Here is a 22727-nt window from a genome sequence, read left to right on the forward strand (position 1 = left end):
AGTGAACCTTGGTATAATACTGTTATCCAATATAGATTTCATATTTGAATTTTGCCAATTGTCTCTGTAATTCCTTTATGACAGGTTTTTTTTTTTTTGTAACTCTGATCCAGGATCTAGTCTAGGATTAGCAATTGCATTTGAATTTTTTTTCCCCCCCAAAGCCCCAGTAGATAGGTGTATGTCATAGCTGCACATGCTTCTAGCTGCTGTACGTGGGACACGGTCTCAGCATGGCCGGAGAAGCTGTGCGTTGGTGCGCGCCCGGGATCCGAACCCGGGCCGCCAGTAGCGGAGCATGTGCACTTAACTGCTAAGCCACGGGGCTGGCCCATAGCGATTGCATTTGATGATCATGTCTATTTAGTTTCCTCTTATCTGGAAAAATGCTTCAGCCTTTCTCTGTCTTCATGTCGTTGATATTTTTGAAGAGTATAAAGTAGTGGTTTGGAGAATGCTCTCAATTTAGTTTGTCTCATGGTTCCTCGTGATTAGATTCAGATCATGCATTTATCACAGGAACACAGTACAGGTGATTTTGTGTCCCTCCCGGAGCATCACATCCAGAAGCACATGATGCCAGTTGGTCCTCTTATTGCTGGTGTTAACTTGCTGGGTTTCTCTGCTTTAGTGTTAACATACGTTTTATTTGTAATGAATACAGGATCTGTGGGGAGAGGAGATAATTTTGAGACTATTAGACTATGCAAGTTTCTCTTCAAACTTTCAGCCAATGATTTTAGTATCCTTTGAATGAATCTTGCCTGAATAACAGTTATTGTTGGAACATTGCAAAATGATGATCCCCCCCTCCCCTGCCCCCAACTCCATCATTCTCTCTTTACTTATTAGTAATCTACTGTAGGGAAAAGCTTTCTTTCCTCCTTTCACCCCTCCCTCCTTCCTTCTTTCCTGACCCATGGATCCATGGGCTCATGGATTATTATTTTATTCACTAGATTATAAACCATTACTAGTATTATTCATATTGATGCTCAAATTGCCCCAGATTTGGCTATGGCTCCCGTGTCTTTTGGAAGTGTGTCTTTTATTTTTTGAGCACTTCTGTATTTTCTGGCATTAGAAAATGTTCCAGGCTCATCTTAAACTTTCTCTGTTCCAGCTCTGGAATCAACTGATTCTTGAAGAAGCCCTGGTTTGTTCCGGGGCTGATGGTTTTTAGAAACCAAGTTCTGGGGCTAAGGAAGCTCATTGTTACTGTTTAGACCCTTTCGGTGGAGAGAGTTGGGGAAGATGGAGGTTTCATATGGTTTAATTCAATGTGTAAATTTTATTTTTTAAAGACATATCAGTGTGAATGCTGCTATTGCTTAGCTGAGTAAGAATGTTAAACTGAGGACTAGATCCATGAATGTATCTCAAATAATTTTTTGCTAGGGGGACACTGGATGGCAACGTTGACTCTGGGTTGCCAGTATGAGAAAGTGCAGAACGATGAGCGTAACATTATTTCCAGGTGGCTGCAACAAATGAGATGTGATACAAAGATATCTGCACTTGCTGTTGCTGACAGTCACACAGACTGCAACCATCACTGTGGTTTATGGTCTATGTTTGTGGTTGAATACAATGCAGAATTTCAGTTAGAAGTTAAGAAAATAAAGACATAATTTTTTCCCATACATGTTTACATCCTCCCTACCCTGAATTCTATCTACTCCAGACCCTTAAGGATAACCCTGGGTTAAAAACTCATGCTTTAGAATGAACGTCGTTTTTAAGCCCAGTTAGTTTGTACAAATTTCAGAGCTGTACGGTTGTAACTTTTCATGAAGAAACACCAGAGATTAGCTCTTACACATATTAAAACAAAGGGACCCACAATTAGAAGCACTATCAAAACTCCCTGTCCCCCTGCTCCCCACCCACCCTGGCGGTGATCTCCCTTCCCTCCTTTTGTTCCTCTGTTCGTCGGGAGAACTGGGTCAGTGAGAGCAAAAGCACTTCTCAGTTTTACTGTCACCTGCTCCTGTGGCAGCTATCCAGTATCTGCCTGGGAATTTACTGACCACAGTTCTGGTGGGAGGTTGGGGACAGGGAGGGTTGGTCCTTGGGCCTTCTACCATCCCAGAGGTTACCCTCAAGATCACTCCTTCCATGTCAGGATTCCAGTTTTCCGTCTTGTTTTGTTTTTGTTACCATCTGGACACTTCCAATCAGTCAGCTTGTTCCCAATTTCAACCCCTTTTAGAGGACCTCAGGTGCTTGTGACCTAGAGCCTAAGGAAGCAACCAGGGATGCAGAAGTTTGGCCATTTTGGATCGTGACTTCTTTTTGATCTAATGTGGCAAACTGCCTGGAGTCAAGAGAATAGTGGACGTAGTGCATTGAAGTGATTTCCATTTCAATGGAAAACTTTTGTGGTCTTGGCTTAAGGGCAATCCAACTAAAATCTTGCAATTCTAGTATTATCATCTTCCCCTGTAATTTCCCAAAGTCTCTCTGAAATCATCTGAGCCATTAGGGTCTGAAGTCCTTGCATCAAGACATGTCTGCCATCGATTTGCCTAAGTATAGCAGTGTGTTGTGATTGAGAGAAAGACACCGACAGACATGGTTTAAAGATGGGAGATTTCTTTAATGCCAAGAGGATTTGGAAACCTACAAAGACGCTTACACAAAACAGGAGACTGTGCAGCTTGCTTTCGGATAGATGGACAGCCTTTCTATGTCCTGCGAGTTCCCAGATCAAGGAATCCTTCTGTTGCAAGGAACCCATCGTTGTCATCTGCAAACTCCCTGCACCTTCCCTCCTCCTGACTTTGGTTATGAGTAAATCTGCTCATGAAGTTTAAGTAACAGAGACGAAGCAAACCCAGCTCAGTTCTAAGTGTTTTCCAGGAGAACAGATAATTATTTTCAGATGTCACATCTCTCAGCAGGCCTTGGCTTCAGCTTGCTGAATCTGTTTCTTCCCGACCTTTCTGACTGTTCCCTCTGTCTCCCCTCCCTCCTGCTCACTATGCTCCAACCACAATGGCCTTTGCTCGTCATTCCTTGAACTTGCTAAGTTTGTATCTGCTTGACTTCCCTCTGCCTGGACTGCTCTGCCACCAGCTTGTCACATGGCTGCCTCCTTCTTGTCCTTCAGACCTCAGCTTGTCAGCTCCTCAGAGACCTTCCTCTTTATCTCAAACGTTTATTGCTTTTATTGCCCTTCAGAGCACTTACCCCATTCTGTAATTATTTTATATATTTATTTGCTTATTTATTTTATTCTCTTCCAGTAGTCTATAATCTCCTTAGTGCCGAATAAAGTGCCTCGTACACATTATGCTCTCAGTAAATATTTGTTGAGTAGCAAATGGATGAATCATGACGTTGCTAAAAGAGCTGAGCTTTGCACAAGCTTGTATATACTTGAATAACAACTGGCATATTTCTATTATGAATCAAAGTGTTTTGTATGACAAAGACAAAAATAGAAGTAACTCTAAGGGTTATGTTTAATTGGAAAGTAGATTATATGGTAAGAAAATATCCATTTTGTATTAAATCATTCTGCTGTTATAAACCCCCGCCCCCAAAGCCCCAGTAGATAGTTGTACATCATAGTTGCACATCCTTCTAGTTGCTGTATGTGGGACGCGGCCTCAGGATGGCTGGAGAAATGGTGCGAGTTAGTCCCTTCCCAGTCCTCCTCTTAAATAGCACGAATCTTTGAGATCCAAGCGTGTTTAAACTTGGAAAAACAAAATATGATATCAGAGAAGAGGGCATGAATAAGAATTATAGAGTGGCCAAACATTTTGAATATTTGCTAGGTTTACTGAACCGTGAACTCTGTAACTCAAAATGCAGAAACTTAGGACTTATATTTCCTATAAGAACACGGGGCCTTATATATATACTTTATGAAAGACGTTGCTTTGTACATAGTTGTCCTCTTTTGCCAACAAGTGGTCTGTCTGGGCACAGTTATGTGACGCCTAGTTCAAATACGAAGCACTTCAAAAGGAGATACAGTGGCTGGCCCGGTGGCATAGTGGTTAAGTTCGCACACTCTGCTTCAGTGGCGTGGTGTTTGCAGGTTCGGATCCCAGGCATGGACTGACACACCGCTCATCAAGCCATGCTCTGGTGGTGTCCCACATATAAGATAGAGGAAGATGGCCACAGATACTGGCTCAGGGCCAATTTTCCTCACCAAAAATAAATAGATAGATAAATAAATACATATATATATAGTAATAAGTCTTCCTTTCATCCCTTCTATTCCCCCGCCCCAACGCACACACGTGTAGTTGTACACACTCTTACACAAATGGTAGCGTATGATACATACTCTTCTGCCCCTTCTTTTTCTCACTTAAAGGGCTATCTTGGAGATTGGTACATATCAATCCACGAAGAGACTCAAAATGTTTTATACTCACATGGCATTCCATTGTATGATGATGCTATCATTTATTTAACCAACCCCCTACTGGTGGACAGGAGGTAGTTTGAATCTTTTGTTCTTACAGACAGTGCTGCAGTGAACAAACGCTTGTACCTAATAACTTTGCCTGTGTGTGAGTGTCTCCATAGGATAAATTGTTGAAGGACATGGGCACTTGTACTTTCAACAGCTGTTGCTAAGTTGCATTATATTTCTTTTCCTAAGAGCTTTCTGTTTATGACTGTTGCTCATTTTTCCATAGCATTGTTGGTATTTTTTCCACTGATTTGTAGGAGATTATTGCGTATTAGTGACATTAGCCCTTGATCTGTGTAAGAGTTTTCTTTTCCCAGTTTATTTTTATAATATGTTTTAATATCTATTAGGACTAGTCTCCACTACTCTTCTGTTTCATAATTTTCCTAACTCTTCTTTTATTCTTCCATATGAACTTGATTTTGGATTTAGGAAGAATTAAAAGCTCTATGATCATTGTCATCATTGTATTTATTTTAAATTTTTCCAATAATGCCTTTTCTCTTTTTCATTATTTTGATTAATGGACTTTAAGTAGACTCTACTAGCATATTCTGACACTAGAACATTATGATCAACCCTGGGCTTTTCTTACTTGATAAAGAATTGTGTGTTAGTCTTCGTACTTTCAGAGAAGAGGACACAGAGGAAAGAATGGAGAAAGACTCCAAGACTGCTCTCTTCTAGGAATAATTCCTTATGTTTTCTATGCTAGTAAGTAACAGTTGGCATAATTAAAGTTCCCAAAATATTTTGAGTCCTACATATTAGTTCTTTCTGATACTATATATAGTGCAGAGATTTTTGTCAAATAAAATATATTAGTCACTTTTTTTGGTAAAAATTTAATTATGTTACTTTCAGGGTGGCTTGTGGTGTTTTGGAGGAAATGGACTTCCCTATGCCGAAAGCTTTGGAGAAGTTCCTTCAGCCACAGTGGAAATGTTCTGTTTAGAAGCTTTAGTAAAACATTCTGAGGTAACTTACATTTTCAAAATGTGGTTTACTTTTTATGATTACATTGAAAAAATTATACATGTTGGTTCATTTAAGGGAAATAATCCTCATTTTTGTAAAAGAAAAAAAGCTTTTTGCTTGTTTTTAAATTTCTGCTTTTTTCCCCATTTAGTTGTTAGAATTGATAATCATGAGTAGCACAAATACATGAATTTCATTTTTGCTAAGTATTTCTAAAAATGGATTTAATCTTAATTTCACATAAAGGATGCAACTTGTATAAACATGACATTTACTTTTGAGTTATGCTGTCTTCCACTACCTTTTTCAGAGCTCTATTACAAATAATATTATCAAGTAGTTAATTTCCATTAAAACATCTCCCAAAGATGTGGCAAGATAGACAAAAAGGAAATATTTGGATGACCATACTCTTGAATTTTAACTACAGCATATAACAATGGTTTTTAAACCTTTTGGCCATTATGGCAACTTTTCTATCATGATCATGGTTTGATTATAAAAAGAAAAAAGCAACAAACTTTGTGGTGCTCGAAGATTAGTGCGTAAAAATCACCCAGGAAGCGTGTTAAAAGTGCGCATTTCCTCTCTCCTCTAGCAGTTTTAATTTAGCAGTTGTGGGGTGGAGTCCAGGAATTTGCATTTGTAACAGGCATCCCTGGTGAGGCTGATGCAAGTGATTCATCCCACATTGTGAGAAACCCCATCCTCGAGATTCTAAACTCTGCACTTTAATTTGGGGAACCATTAGACATAGCTCAAAACCATGGTCTTTCTTGTCATCTTTAGTTCCCACTGGGGGAATTAGGACTGGAGCACGGAGCAGAGGTGGTCATGTCGTACGACAAGAGGGCATGTGGGAAGACGACTTAACGACTAGTTTCTGAAGCAAGAGATGCATCTTCAATAGGAAGTACAGTGCATGGAGTATAATAGTTCCCTTTTCAGAAACCTGTCAAGTTATTACATATCTCACGTGATACATGTCTAAAAGGCATACTTTTAATTGCATTTAAAATGAGACAAAATTTAATAAAAACTTAGAGAATAAAAATTGCTGCATATACATGACATGGTGTCCTGTTAGTGAGTAAAACTAGTGATAGGAAGAGGCAAGGCCTGCCTGTGACCTTGGCTGACTGTAATGACTCGGTCAATTCTGTCATCTTATCTTAATATATGTATTTCCTTTGACTTGATCTCTTTTCCCCATTAAAAATTCACATCCCTTTTTCTTAGTATTTTATTTTTACTTGATCTTTCTCTTTAACAAAATGTTCCAACTCCTGAGTTTCAGGCCAGCCCCATGGCTGTGGGCTTGTGTGGGGCAGCGTGTAGGGCACTGATGTTGCTTATGTCTGTCTGGGAGTTGTTGTATGCAGAAGCAGAATCTGCTGTTTGCAGAGAGAATTCTTTCCTGTTATCAGGTGGCAGGTTTCTCAAGGGTAGAGAACCATTTTAAGGTAGTTTCAAGCCAATCAAAGTATCACTGTAAGTTGAAACCATTCTGTAATAATGACATTGTCAGGTTACATCCGACCAAGAGCTAAGCAGAAGAACTTGAAGAACAACAATTTCAGAAGTCTTGGTGAGATATGCCTTGATTTCTTCAGTGATTTTGAAGTGCTCCCCATGTAGACAGGAATTTGTCTATTAAGTAGGCTGAAACAAGAGTTCTGGGTGGTCTCTGTCCTTGAGCAGTAGCCCCCTGTCTGTCCCATCAGCATGCTGTGTCACCTGTTAGTGAATTTGTGCAACATAAAGTGAGCTTTCATTAATTTATTGTGCTAGATATCCACACATTGTGATAAAATTGAAGCAAATGGAGGCTTGCAACTACTTCAGAGGCTGTACCAACTTCACAAGGACTGCCCTAAAGTGCAGAGAAATATAATGCGTATCATTGGAAATATGGCTTTGAATGAACATCTTCATTCTACTATAGTTCGCTCAGGTAACAACTTTCTATACTGAGTATTTTGGATCCAGTCCTTTGTTCTCCCACCTCCACCCCTCATGATACGTTCATTTTTCAATAGACTTAAGCCTTTGCTTAGGGTTAGTTATGGGTCCTTAGAGCATGTCATTTTAGTAGGGGCAAGGAATTGCTTAAGAAGTGGATAATTCACACCTCAGGTAATCAGTGTGTGGACAGTCGCAGGAAAGCAGTTTTTGTCATGATGACCATCTAATTGTTTATATCATCTTTGATATGATTTGGTTAACTAAGAGGCATAGTCAGACTAAAAAGAGGTCCATCATATAATTTGTGATTTTCCTCCTTGCAACTAATAAGCCACCTGTGGGGAGATACTTAAGACCATGCGCGTATCCTGTTCCTCATCTGCTGAAAATGCCTGCCTCATCCAGTCTGTATGATGATGGTTGCAAAATGATGGCTTGCCAACTGCAGCGTGCCCTCCCCACTTTTCAGCATTTGGCATTCTACTGTAAACAAGAGCCCTTCCTTCTCTCTCCTTCTCCTCTTCCTTCCTGCTCTCTTCTCCCTCCCTCCCTCCTCTCTACCTCCCTGCCTTTCTCTCTCCCTTCCTATTAGTATGGGCACATGGATTCCTATTTTTTAATGATTTATCATTTATTGCTGTATTTAATAATTTAGTGCTGTATTGTCCCAGCTTTGGCTAGTGGGAGCCCGACAAACTGGCTCCCGTGTCCTGTGATTTGCCCACATCATTTTGGGGGGCATTCCTTACTTTCCAGTGTAACAAAATGTTCCAGGCTCATTTCTCTAAGGAACCCTATTTCCTTTTAGTGGAGAATGCTTGTTAGAGACTAAGATCTGGGTGCTAGGCATGTTTATTGCTCCTGGGGTGTTTGCTTCTTGGCTCTTTCGGTGGGAAAGCTAGGTAATATATGCAGATGTATGTATACATACATTCATATAAATGTACATACATATGTGCACATATACATGCATATGTTCATACATATACATATATTAGAAGCTATGAATTTACACTTGAGTGTCTTTTGATCAGCAGAAGTTTAGTTCAGGGATTAGTAAACTTTTTCTATAAAGGACCAGGTAGTAACTATGTTAGGCTTTGCAGGCTAAATATGACCTATGTTACATATTCTTCTTTTTTTTTAATTAATTAATTATTATTGGGTTTTTTTTTTGAGGAAGATTGGCCCTGAGCTAATGTCTATTGCCAAACTTCCTCCTTTTTTCCTTTTTTCCTCCCCAAAGCCCTAGTATACAGTTGTGTATCATAGTTGTAGAGTTGTAGCTCTTCTACGTGGGACGCCGCCTCAGCACGGCCTGACGAGCGGTGAGCAGGTCCACGCCCAGGATCCAAACCAGGGAACCCTGGGCCACCAAAGCGGAACGCGCAGACCTAACCGCTACACCACTGGGCTGGCCCCTCTCTTCTTTTTTTTTTTTTTATAATTCTTTGGAAATTTAAAAACTATTCTACTCTTTATTCTTTCTTTCCTTCTAGTTACTGTGGGTTTTATTTGTTCCTCTTTTCATAGCTTCTTAAGGTGGAAGCTTAGATCACTGATTTTAACATTTTGTTTGTTTGTTTCAATTATCTATTGCTGTGTATCAAAGCACCCCAAAACTCATTGGTTAAACCAGCAGTCCTGTATTTTGCTCCTGAATCTGAAATTTGGGCTAGATTCCGTAGGGAAGGCTTATGCATCAACTGGGGCAGCTCAGCTGTGGGATGGAGGATGCACTTTCAAGATTGCTTGCTTGCAAATTGGTAGTGGCTGTCAGCTGGGAGCTCAGCTGGGACTGGGGCATTGCCTCCTTTCTACGTGTGCCTCTCCATGTGTCTTCGGCTTCCTTAAAGCGTGGTGACTGGGTTCCAAGGGCAAATGTCCCAAGAGAGAGCCAGGTATAAGCTCTTTTGCCTTTTATAATCAAGCATTGGAAGTACTGTCTGCCGTAATCTGTTGATTAGAAGCTAGTCCTTAAGGCTAGCTCATATTCAAGGGGAGGGGGTTTAGAAGGGGTTTAGACTCATCACCACTTGATGAGAATAGTTTCAAAGAATTTGAAGACATGTTTTAAAATCACTACAATTATTTTCTAATATAGGTATTTAAAGCTGTAAATTTCCTCTAACGTGCCTTAGATGCATCCCTCAAATTTTGGATATATTGTATTTTCATCATTATTCAGTTTGAAATATTTTCTAATTTCCTTTGTGATTTCTTCTTTGTCTCATGGGTTACTTAAAAGTGTGCTGCGTAATTTACAAATATTAAAGGTTTTCTAGATATCATATGTCTGATTCTAATTTAATATTCCATGTGTCCAGAGGACATACCCTATAGGTATTTAGTTTTTGGAAATTTATTGAGACTTATTTGATAGCCTGTCTTATGGTCTATCTCCGTGAATGTTCTACAGGCAATTGAAAGGAATGAGTGTTTTGTAATTGTTGGGTAAGGTGTTCTATATGTAACAATTAAACCAAGTTGGTTGATAGTACTGCTCAAATTTTCTCTAGATATTTACTGAGTTTTGTCTGGTTCTATGAATTACTGAGATGTGTTAAATTCTTCAACTATGATTGTGGATTTGTCTGTTTCTCTCTTTAGTTCTGTCCGATTTTTCTTCATGGCGAATTGTTCATTTTTTACTATTAAGTAATGTCTCTATCACTGGTAATATTCCTTTTCTTTAAGTCTAGTTTGTCTGGTATTGAAAGAGCCAGACTGGCTTTTTCTGACTTTTGCTGTTTGCATTGCATATCTTTTTCCCTTCTTTTGCTGTCATTTCTTTGTGACTTTAAAAATAAGTACATCTTTTCTCGATAGCATGTAGTTGCATCTTTTTAAAAACTCCAGTTTGATAATCCTTGTTAATTGGAGTGTTCTGTCTCATTGCTTCTCATGTGGTTATTGACATTGTTGGATTGTGTCTGTTGTCTTGTGCTTGCTTTCTGTTTGTCACCTCTGTTGTTTTGTTTCCTTTTTCTCCTCTCTTGACTTTTTTTGGGTGACTCAAGTATTTTTTACTTTCTATCCTTTCTCTTCTTTTAGCTTTTTATACACTATTTCTGTGTATTTTTAATAGTTGTATCCTTAACTTATCACAGTCTATCTTGTATGAGTGCAATACTTCATATATAATGTGAGATCCTTACAACAGTATAATTCAGCTTACACCCCCTGCCAGCCTTTCTGGTGTTGTCATAATATATTTTGAGATACTCCTACATGGTGTAGACTTCGTGATACATTGTTGTTATTTTTGTTTTAACAGTTAAGTCATATTTAAAGAATATAAGAAAAGAAAGTCTGTTAAATTTGTTTACATATTTATAATATCCAGTGCTCTTCCTTCTTTTCTGTATATCTAAATTCACATCTTTATCTTTCCCTTCAGCCTAAAGAGCTCCCTTTAGTATTTCTTATATATCTGGTCTGCTGGCAACAAATTCTCTCACCTCTCATTTTCTGAAAATGCTTTACTTCACCTTTACTTTGTATCCAGGGAAAGATATTTTCCTTGGATAAAATTCTTTGTTGACAGTGTGTGATTTTTTTTCTGTCAGCCCTTTAATTGTGTCCTCCTACCCACTTGTGGCATCTGTTGTCTGATGAGAAGTCTCTGCTTCCCACTTTTTCCCCTCTGGCTTCTTTTAAGATTTTTATATTTGGTGTTCAGCAGTTTGGCTATGAAGTGCCTTGGTGTCTTTTTTTTAATTTATCGTGCTCGGGATCCACTGAGCTGACTGAATCTGTGGGTTGATCAAATTTGGAAACTTTCCAGCCAGTATATCTTCAAATATTTTTTCTGTCGCTTTTTTCTCTTCTCTCATTTTGAGACTTCAGTTATGTATATTAGATTTCTTGATTCTGTTCCCCAGGTTGTTGAGACTGCTTATTTCTTTTCAAATGTTTTTTTCCTCTTTGTGCTTTACTGTGGATGATTTCTGTTGACTTATCTTCAGATTCATTGATGGGGTAGAGAGTAAAGGATTCAAAGCTGAACAGAAACTTGATCAAGTCAATGTTTTATTAAAACAAAAATCACGATTCCCTTAATTGAAACCTAGCTCTACCCCAAGTCCTCAGTCCTCCTGGGTGATAGCCCAGTAAACACCTTGGCTCCTCCCCTCCTTGACCTTCTCATCTTCGTTGACATCCCTCTCTGCTCCTAAGTTGCCTAGTACTCGGCTCCCACACCATAACTTGGACCTAGTCGTTGCCTGAAACCCTTTACCTAAAAATCAGTAATTCACCACTCTGAGCACATCCTCCTCCCATTCAAACTTGTTTTTGCGTCTGCTCCCACAATGACTGGATTTCTTCTCTGTCGGAATCTTCTATCCGCTGACCCCTTCCTTCTCTCCCAGTTCACCAGTCTTCTTTATTCCTCAATTCCTTCCTGATTCAGCGTATATTCCATGGTCCATCATTTCAATAACATTCTTGCCAGGGCCCTAGAACTCTCTTTCCCTTCTCTCCTTTTAGCATACCCTTGTCAAGACCCCCACACTGGATGAAACCTACTCTCTGCTGCTTGTGGCTGAACATAGAATCGTTGTCACTGTGCCTTGAAGATCAACAAATTAAAGGATTGCTCACAATCGTGTTTCTCCACTCAACATGGCTTAACATTCTCAGCGATGATGATTTTAAACCCTCTCCACCTTCCTCCAACCTTCCACGTATTCCCTGCTTTTCAGCAGATGACCTCTCCTCCTACTCCAGTGAGACAACTGAAACCCTAAAAGGAATTTTCCCTCAATTTCCACTACCAAAAAACAAACCTGTCCTCTCCTCTTCTCTTGATAATAGGAAAAGGGGCACCTCTTATGAGACCTCCACCTATGCCTGGGTCTTGTCTGTTTTCACTGTCTCAGGAATTGCCACTCTTTTCTAGTCTGTGTGGTCAGCTGCTCCCTCTCAGCTGGGCCCTTCTGATCCACACACATGAGAGGAAGATGTGGAAAACGAAAACCTAAAGTCTTGACTCCACATCCCCCCAAATTTCCACCCTCTCTTTCTCTCCTCCTTTTATAGCTAAACTTTTGACAGAGTTATTTATACTTTCTTTTTGCTCAGCTCCCATTAATTCTCAGTACTCCAGTTTGAATTCTGCTGCCTTATGTTTTCCTTAGGCATCCTGTATCCTTACCTGCATATACACACACACACACACACACACACACACAATGTATATATATCAATCTTACACACACAATGTATATATATCAATCTTAATAGTATCAGATCTGTAAATTTTTGCCATTCAGATTTACAAAAGCTAAAAAGATATAATATCCACTACTGATGAAGGTGTGTGAAAACTGGCCCTCTCATACACTGTTGGTGGGAATGTAAACTGATTCAGTGTTTTCTTGGGTACTTAGTAGTATCAATTAAAAGAATGTATAACCATTTGACCTAGTATTAATATTTTGGGAATCTCTCCTACCAAATACTCATGGTTGTTCTTAAAGATTTGTGTATAAAAATGTGTACTGGACTATTGTTTACAGATGGAAAAATTGAAAACAACCTAACTGTCTACCAATAGGAATAATAGTTAAATAAACAATGGTATACTCAACCTACATAATGCTATAGTTAAAAAGAATGAAGTTGATAATATATGGAGAGCACTCCAAGACACATTGCTGAAGTACAAAATAAAGTCACAGAACAGTAGGAATAGTATGATTCCATTTAGGTACAAAAAAGTGCATATTGAGCTATCGTGTATAAATTATAGGTATATGACTGAATTTTTGAAAAAGTTTGGAAGAGTGTGCATCAAACTTAACTTTGATTACTTCTGAGGATATAAATGGAATTGGGAAATGATGGGAGTGCTAAAGTAGGACTTTCATTATTAAATGCTATTTTTATTTGTTTTTACAATTAACATATTCAGATGTTATATAATTTAAAAACATTATTTTTATATATATATTTAAAAACACTAAATATTACAGAAAGACAAGTTTTCCAAGGGGCATTTGATGTTTTGTAAAAGGTGAAGCGTCTCATGTATTGTGAAAATACTTTGTCAACTTAAAAAATGCCATAGAAATGGGTTGTGCCATGCTTTCTCTGTGTTTCCTTTTTGCGACTCCAGTAAAAATAAAGCAATATTTTTGTACGTACCAATAATATACTTGCATATCTCTATAGGTAGAATTCTAAAACATTCTTATTTTATGATAAAGCATTCTTAAACAGATTTTGAAGAGGAATTTTCTCATATTACGAATTTGAATATTATTAAAAATTATTGGGTCTGAAACTTCTTTTGTATTATTAAATACTGACCTCCTGTCGTCACAATGATTCTCAACACTTTTGCCGCAAAGAGTGGGAGGAGGACGTGGGGCAGCTGCTATCTACTGAGCACCCGCTGGGCTTGGTAAAAGATAGTTTTGTATAGATCAATTTATTAGAACCTTCCTCCAGGTTGGAGGAGCCAAGTAACTTGACTGAGGTTCCACAGCAAGTAAATGGGGGACAGAAATTTGAGCCCAAGTCTCTCTGACCTCACGGCCCACGTTCTATTTTATTTTAAATTATATAAATATTACATGAATAGATTGTCACTGTAAATACTTCAGAGAACATACATACAGCAAAAAAGTTAAACTCACCTTTTTACAGAGCCCTCCCCAGCCCCAACTCCTTCCTAAGAGGCAATGACTATTTATTAGTTTGGTGTCTCTTCCCAGATCTTGGTGTGTGTGTGCATATGTATTTGTATGCAACAAGTAATACATTGTTTTAAATAACAAAAACATAAAAAATAAATGAAATCATACTGCACATAGTATGGCTTTGTCTCCCTTTTAAAAAGTAGTTTTTCCTTCTTGAACCCCAAGTTTTACAATATTTTTGTCTATCTAGCAAGCCCATTATTAAGAAATAATTTCCTCGTGTATATTAAAGGCTGCCAACATGACTGCCAGTCAGGATGGAATAACTAGTATTAACTCACTGAGTTTAATAATTCTTGCCAAAAGCAAATTATCACTATATTTTCTTACTATTTGTGACCTCATCTCTAGTAACTGCAACTTTTGTTAGATTTTCTAAATAAAGAAAATGGCTTTTGAACCCCTCCTACTGCTTTGAGACCCCTAAGGGGTAGTCTGCTGGGGACATTATGGCATTGTGCCCTGGGATCCAGAGGACCTTAGGGAAGAATGGAATTGGAGCGGTCAGGCTTTTCCGTATAGACAGATGCACAGGTTTGCCTTTCTCCCATCATTTTCAGTCTGAAACCTCTCACCAATCTGAGACGGGTTAGTGTCAGTATCTAAGGGTATGTTCTTTTCACCAGGCTGGGTTTCCCTATTGGCAGAAGCAATGAAGTCTCACCACATCATGGAGGCCTCGCACGCCGCCAGAACGCTGGCTAATCTAGACCGAGAGACTGTGCAAGAAAAGTACCAGGACGGCGTGTATGTGCTCCATCCCCAGTACCGCACAAGGTAAGAACGTGGGGCAGTCGCTTTGTCCCCTGTGGGGACATTTCAGTTTATTTCTGCATAATTTAGATAAGTTAAATACCTTACAAATAAGTCAGATACCTTATTTACTGGAACAGTTTGTCCATAATAAGCTCAGAAGTATCGCAGGCTGTTGTGAAAGTATGAAATTGGCTAAGTTATCAGGGTTATTTTACAAGGGCTTACCTTCAGTAAGGTTGCATTCACCTCGTGTCCCACTTAAACTTTGTAACATATATTTCTTCTTTGTTTCACTACACTTTTCATGTGGATCTGAGCTAATAACTGATTTGGATTATAGAGGTCGGTCTGGATGGGAAGGCCGTAGGACATTATTATATGCAGGCAACCTGATTAGCCTGGGCCTCAAACTCGGGGCTGGCAGGTTTATGCCGGGTGTAAAAGCATGCACTGGAAGGCATACGTTGTAATAAATTTGGCTTGTGCTCCCTCTTCAGGTTATTTTTGGTCACTATTTCCAGTTGTATCATTGCTGAGATAATGAATACAGAAAGGACCACGTGAAAAAATTACATATTTCTTGGATTTTTATCAGGCACTTTAAAATAATACCTCAGAGGAGCCGGCCCCGTGCCTTAGCGGTTAAGTGCACGCGCTCTGCTAGATCGTGGGCGCGCACCGAGGCACCGCTTGTCTGGCCACGCTGAGGTGGCGGCGTCCCACATACAACAACTAGAAGGATGTGCAACTATGACATATGACTATCTACTGGGGCTTTGGGGAGAAAAAGGGAAAAAAAAAAGGAGGAGGATTGGCAATAGATGTTAGCTCAGGGCTGGTCTTCCTCAGCAAAAAGAGGAGGATTGGCATGGATGTTAGCACAGGGCTGATCTTCCTCAAAAAAATAAATAAATAAATAATACCTCAGAAAATAGCAATACTTTTTTTTTTTTTTTTTTTGTGAGGAGGACCAGCCCCTGAGCTAACATCCAATGCCAATCCTCCTCTTTTTTGCTGAGGAAGACTGGCCCTGGGCTAACATCCGTGCCCATCTTCCTCTACTTTATATGGGATGCCGCCACAGCATGGCCTGACAAGCGGTGCGTTGGTGCGCGCCCGGGATCCGAACCGGCGAACCCCAGGCCGCCGCAGCGGAGCGCGCGCACTTAACCTCTTGCGCCACCGGGCCGGCCCCAGCTGGGGCTTCTGAGCTTATTATGGACAAACTGTTCCAGTAAATAAGGTATCTGACTTATTTGTAAGGTATTTTTTTTTAATTTGAAAAAAGGATTGCCTGGTTAATTCCAATTTGTAAATAAAATAATATGATAATGTATTTTATATGTGTTGCATAATCATACTATAAATAGCTTGTAATATACTATCTACAATTTTTTAAAGTATATGATATCCAAAGATATATGCTCTATTTCTGATAAACATTAATTTTACTTGATCAATTTTAAAAAATTTCTGTCATGCATATTGACTTTGAAACTCATATTCTTATTTAATTTCTTACATACTTTTATTGATTTGTGGAATATTCTCATGGAATTCCCTGGAGAGTGATCTTTGACATCTGTCACTTCATTGATCACTACATTCATTACAGGTGATTTGGGTTGGTCCACCCTGCTAGATATGTCTCCATTTTTATAGAAAAAACAGTGGGCACACTCTGTAGATATCTTTCCAAAACTCCTTATAGGGTTCCTCAGTTTATAAAGCTTGCCTGTGCTTATAAAGTTTGCCTTAATTTTTATTTTACGTTGTATAAATGTGCTAAGCACCATCCACAGAGTGCTGTGTAGATTCTTACCAAAGCAATAATGCATTTATTCTGCTTCTTGTTGAAACTCTCTCCCCTCTTAGTCAGCCCATTAAAGCAGATGTCCTTTTTATTCACGGCCTTATGGGAGCAGCATTCAAAACGTGGCGCCAGCAGGACAATGAGCAGCAGGATTTAACTGACAGGGTTTCAGAGGATGAAGCCAGGTACACAACATGTTGGCCCAAGGTAAGGAAGTGGCTAGCTGTGTAGGCCACTTTTATCACAACACTGCAGTATCTCTGGCCATTGGAGCCCTCATTGTGACTTGCTTATTCTTCTCTTTTTACTGGGATTTTTTTTCCATGTGGTTTTTCTGTCCTTACGGACACTTGTAGTATGTTACATGAATAGCTGGGCTTGCCACCCTGTGTTGTGTAATTTCTGGCTGCGTGCAGTCTATAGCTCTAAAAGAATATTCCATTAAGTAAAAAACAGGGGCAAGGACCAGTATTAGTTCATTCCCATTAAAAATATAATACAACAAATAATATATTCATAAGAGTTGGCTAGTTCTATGATTTTAATAATTATAAAAATAGACTTTGAAGAAGTAATTCTACTTTGGATTTCCTTGATATTTCTTCCAAAGAGCCTTCACTCTGGGAGAATTCATTGAATGGAGTTTATCTAAAGCTCAGTGAAAATCAATGCTGCATATGTGTGCACTTTCCAGGGCTCTGTCCCACTCTGGCTTATTCACCTTCACAAAGGCTTATCAAGTAGAAAGAGTGGTTTGCACTTTCTGGTGACACTGAAGTATGGAGGTGATGATAGACCCTGGTCCACAGAGACAGAACTCTGAGTTCTCAGGTTGAATCTCTAACCATCAGACTGTACTTTCTGTCCTGAGATCATAACTTTCTATTAAATGCTTTCAAAAATCCAATTTGATCTAGATTCCAAAAAGAAGCCTGCTTTTGGCTAAAGCAGATTAAAATTGAGAATATTCTCTTGAAACCTACATTGGCCTTATGCTATAAATATTGGTACTGCCTTGTGACCAGAGATATAAAAAGATAAAATGCTGGCATTGTTTTTCTAGTCACCTTTAAACTTTATTCCAAAGTGATCTTGAACTAGTTGTCAGTTATGTTATGAATTTCAATTGTAGGAAATTATTGGGGCAGTGGAAATTCATGTATGTTCTTTTGTACCTGTTATTTTATGTAGACATGGTTAGCAGGAGACTGTCCCGCTCTCCGAATTATATCTGTGGAGTATGACACCAGCCTTAGCGACTGGAGAGCAAGGTGCCCTATGGAAAGGTAACAGAGGGGCACCTTTGGACTGGGAGGAAGGGCGAGGGTCCAGGCCACAAGTGGACCCTCTGGGTTGGAGGGGAGTTTTAGCTTTTGATGCCACAGACAGGATTTTCTTATGAAAAACTAACCTAACCATTTTTCTCTTCCTTCTAGAAGGAGTTAGTGATAAATGAATAATGAAATAGTGTAAGGCTTAGATACAGTGTCAGTGTTGGGCTCCTAACATGGTTCACTCACGACTATTCTAATAGTAAGGACCAGGAGTTCTATAGCAGCCTCCTTCACTCCTGGAAGTAAACGTGAGGCTTTTTGCTTTTGTGTTCACAAGCATACCGGCTAAATGAAACCAAGAAAAAGATGCTGAGGAATGTAGGCTCCCTATTTCACTTACGTCATGTGTGCCAATTGTATACACAGGAAGGAACGCTGGACTTCTGGGCTCCAGGACCTAGACTGTAGCCACTTCCACCTTTGACTCACTGTGCGGTCTTAGACAAGTCATTTAACCTGTGTGGGAGCCTTGGTCTACAGATTGAGAGAGTTGGTCTGAATGAGTGTTATCTCTGAATGGCCCCCACGTGGGTGCCAGAGGAAGGGGGCTGAGGGCCAGTGGGCAGGACCCCGGGGCTCCTTCTCTGTTTCATCCAGAGGAGCTCTGACAAACCTTTATTTCCAGGAAAAGATTCTACAGATAAACCGTTTGAAACTACTAGACCAGATAGTTTTGCAATTCCCTTTTAGTTTGAAAATTACTTATTTTGAATTCTTTGATTCTAATAGTTTTCTGGTATTTCTAAATAAGAGACCAAAGTGATGCAAGCTTAATTTTTGTAGCATAAATACAAGTAGAACTAAATAGCAATGACAGCTGACTTCATGTAGGTGAACTCACAAGAGACAACGTAGTCTTATTGTCAGGCCACATAATGAGCAAGGACACACGTCCTAAGGAGGGTGGGGGGAGCACTTGGTGTGAGACCAAGTGTGACCTGTAAAAATTGCCACACACATAGTGGGTGCTCAAACAGTGCTTGTTTAGTAAATGAATGGCTCGTTCTGGGCTTAGATATTCCCAGTTATGCCAGTATGACTAAGTTATAAATGGGGAATGAGCAGTTGCAGAAATCGAGCAGAGAGAATAGGGATATTCCTGACTCCAAAATGTAGCATGTAGCATTAGTCCAATAAATAAAAGCTCTTGCCTTAAAAAATTGGATAGCAAGCTTTGGAGGGGATTGATAGCCTCCTGTCATGCTTGCTGTTTTCATTTTGTTCAGAAAGTCCATTGCATACAGGAGCAACGAACTTCTTAGGAAGCTCCGAGCTGCTGGTGTTGGGGATAGGCCATTGATTTGGGTATCACACAGCATGGGAGGTAAGTATGTTTCACTTTTCCCAAGCGAGCATTGTGAGGTTATTGTCAGCCATTGGGGCTAACTGAAGTTACTGCAGCTGTCTGTGTTACTTAATAGCAGCCCTTTTTCCCCCAAATTAATGTTTCTGTCTATGGCTAGGAGTTTTAAAATTACTACTCTCCTTCCATGCTATTTGTTTGTCTAGAAGGGGACAGCTAGTAACAAGCCATATGAAAGGATTATGAGTTTGTCACCTTCATGCTTTCATGTAGTGATAATAAACATCAGCGACAGTCTGTGGCTTATCTAAGTCTGACTTGAAACAAATGAGTTTCTAGAATCTTACCTGTTTGTTGGCTTGTACTATATATTCTAGAGGATCAAGAGTATATTCATGTGAATATTTTAAGGCCCTGTTTATTGGACTACAGAGAATTATTGTTTAAACTTTTTTTAAAGAAAGCATCTCTTGGGGGCCGGCCCTGTGGCTTAGTGGTTAAGTGAGTGCGCTCCACTGCTGGCGACCCGGGTTCGGATCCTGGGCTCACACCGACACGCTGCTTCTCTGGCCATGCTGAGGCTGCATCCCACATACAGCAACTAGAAGGATGTGCAGCTATGACACACAGCTGTCTGCTGGGGCTTTGGGGGAAAAAATAAATAAATAAAATCTTTAAAAAAAAAAAAAAAAAAAAAGAAAGCATCTCTTTATGTACTTGTTTTGCCTTTTTAGAGAAAAATAATGGAGAGAAGGAAAATAGCTTATGCATTGTTTTTCTTTCTTTGTGACTAGGTCTTCTTGTCAAAAAGATGCTGTTGGAAGCCTCTAAGAAGCCAGAAATGAGTGCTGTTACAAACAACACCAGAGGAATAATTTTTTATAGCGTCCCTCATCATGGGTCCCATCTGGCTGAATACTCTGTTAATATTCGCTATCTTCTCTTTCCCTCTTTGGAAGTCAAAGAACTCAGCAAGGGTAATACTTTCTGTCATGAAGGGAATTTGGATTGTATTAGCATCAGTTATACAAGAGAAGGAGAAAAAAAGTTTCTAACTTGACTATATTATCTCATATTATTATTTATATACGAATTGTGTTTAGACATAAATTTTTAGTTTGGGCTTGATTTTTCTTTGATATCTTCCCTTTTTGTTTTTCTTTTTCATGAGAAGTTTCACGTGTACATTATAATTTGACTTTTGTGTACACTACTGTGTGCTCACCACCAAAATCTAGTTTCCATCCGTCACCATACAGTTGACTCCCTTTACCCATTTTGCCTTCCCTCTACCCCCCTTTCCCTCTGGTAACCACCAGTCTGTTCTCTGTATCTATGTGTTTGTTTTTATTTCATTTGCTTGTTTTGTTTTTTTAATATTCTACATATGAGGGAAATCATATAGTATTTGTCTTTCTCTGTCTGATTTATTTCACTTAGTGTAACACCCTCAAGATCCGTTCATGTTGTCGCAAATAGCAAGAGTTCATCTTTTTTCATGTCTGACTAGTATTCCATTGTGTATATATACCGCATCGTCTTTATCCATTCATCCGTTGATGGGCATTTAGATTGTTTACAAGTCTTCGCTATTGTGAATAATGCTGCAGTGAACATAGGGGTACATATGTCTTTTCGAATAAGTGTTTTCATATTCTTCAGATAAATACCCAGAAGTGGAATAGCTGGATCATATGGTAGCTCTATTCTTTTTTTTTTTTTTTTTATAATTTTATTTATTTTTTCCCCCCAAAGCCCCAGTAGATAGTTGTATGTCATAGCCGCACATCCTTCTAGTTGCTGTATATGGGACTCGGCCCCAGCATGGCCGGAGAAGCGGTGCGTAGGTGCACGCCCGGGATCTGAACCCAGGCCGCCAGCAGCGGAGTGCGCGCACTTAACTGCCAAGCCACGGGGCCGGCCCGGTAGCTCTATTCTTAATTTTTTGAAGAATCTCCATACTGTTTTGCATTGTGGCTGCACCAATTTACATTCCTACCAACACTGTACAAAGATTCCCTTTTCTCCACATCCTCTCTAACACTTGTTATTTCTTGTCTTTTTTATAATAGCAATAGTGACAGTCGTGAAGTGATATCTGATTGGGGTTTTGATTTGCATTTCTCTGATTAGTGATGTTGAGCATCTTTTCATGTGCTTGTTGGCCATCTGTATGTCTTCTTTGGAAAAATGTCTATTCAGACCCTCTGCCCACTTTTAAATTGGGTTGTTTGTTTTTTTGCTACTGAGTTGTATGAGTTCTTTATATATTTTGGAAATTAACCACTTTTTGGATATATGATTTGCAAATATCTTCTTGAATTCAGCAGGTTGTCTACAATTTTGTTTGGTTGAAGGTTTCCTTTGCCGTGCAGAAGGTTTTTAGTTTGATATAGTCCCATTTGTTTACTTTTTCTTTTGTTTCCCTTGCCTGAGGAGACATATCCAGAAAGATACTGCTAAGACCGATGTCAAAGACTGTGTTTCCTATGTTTTCTTCTAGAAGTTTTACGGTTTAAGGTCTTATATTCAAGTCTTTAATCCATTTTGAGATAATTTTTGTGTATGGTATAAGATAGTTGTCTAGTTTCATTCTTTTGCATGTGGTTGTCCAGTTTTCCCAACACCATTTATTGAAGAGACTTTCCCTTCTCCATTATATGCTCTTGGCTCCTTTGTCATAAATTAGTTGTCCAAATATGTGTAGGTTTATTTCTGGGCTCTCAATTCTGTTCCATTGATCTGTGTGTCTTGTTTTTCTGCCAGTACCATGCTGCTTTGGTTACCAGAACTTTGTGGTATAATTTTTTTTTTTTTTTGGTGAGGAAGATTGGCCCTGAGCTAACATCCACTGCCAATCTTCCTCTTTTTGCTGAGGAAGATTAGCCCTGAGCTAACATCTGTGCCCATCTTCCTCTATTTTTTTTTTGTATGTGGGATGCTGCCACAGCATTGCTTGATGAGTGGTCTGTAGGTCTGCACCTGGGATCTGAACCTGCAAACCCCAGGCCACAGAAGCAGAGCACACAAACTTAACCACTACACCACTGGGCCAGCCCCACTATAGCTTTGTGGTATAATTTGAAGTCAGAGAGTGTGATGCCTCCACCTTTGTTCATTTTTCCCAGGATTGCGTTGGCTATTCAGAACCTTTTGTGGTTCCATACAAATTTAAAAATTTTTTGTTCTATTTCTGTGAAAACTGTTGTTGGAATTTTGATAGGGATTGCGCTGAATCGCTAGATTGCTTTAGGTAACATGGACATTTTAACAATGTTAATTCTTCCAATCCATGAGCTTGGAATATCTTTCCATTTCTTTGTGTCTTCTTCAGTTTGTTTCAACAATGTCTTATAGTTTTCAGTATACAAATCTTTCACCTCCTTGGTTAAATGTATTCCTAGATATTTTATTCTTTTTATTGTGATCATAA

The 22727-nt window shown here is 39.2% G+C and overlaps 1 protein-coding gene across 2 annotated transcripts in view; it reads left to right on the forward strand.

The window, feature by feature from the left end:
• Nucleotides 1–22727, forward strand: part of SERAC1 (serine active site containing 1) — a 60420-nt gene that overhangs the window by 26283 nt on the left and 11410 nt on the right. For both annotated transcript variants that reach the window (XM_058534076.1, XM_058534077.1), the window contains exons 9-15: nt 5303–5416; nt 7208–7370; nt 14715–14865; nt 16720–16864; nt 17849–17943; nt 19218–19315; nt 20089–20271. In XM_058534076.1, coding sequence (XP_058390059.1) covers nt 5303–5416; nt 7208–7370; nt 14715–14865; nt 16720–16864; nt 17849–17943; nt 19218–19315; nt 20089–20271 — 949 coding nt within the window. The remainder of the gene's footprint in view (nt 1–5302; nt 5417–7207; nt 7371–14714; nt 14866–16719; nt 16865–17848; nt 17944–19217; nt 19316–20088; nt 20272–22727) is intronic.

Source organism: Diceros bicornis, chromosome 39 (assembly GCF_020826845.1).
Source record: "Diceros bicornis minor isolate mBicDic1 chromosome 39, mDicBic1.mat.cur, whole genome shotgun sequence".
Taxonomy (NCBI): Eukaryota; Metazoa; Chordata; class Mammalia; order Perissodactyla; family Rhinocerotidae; genus Diceros; species Diceros bicornis.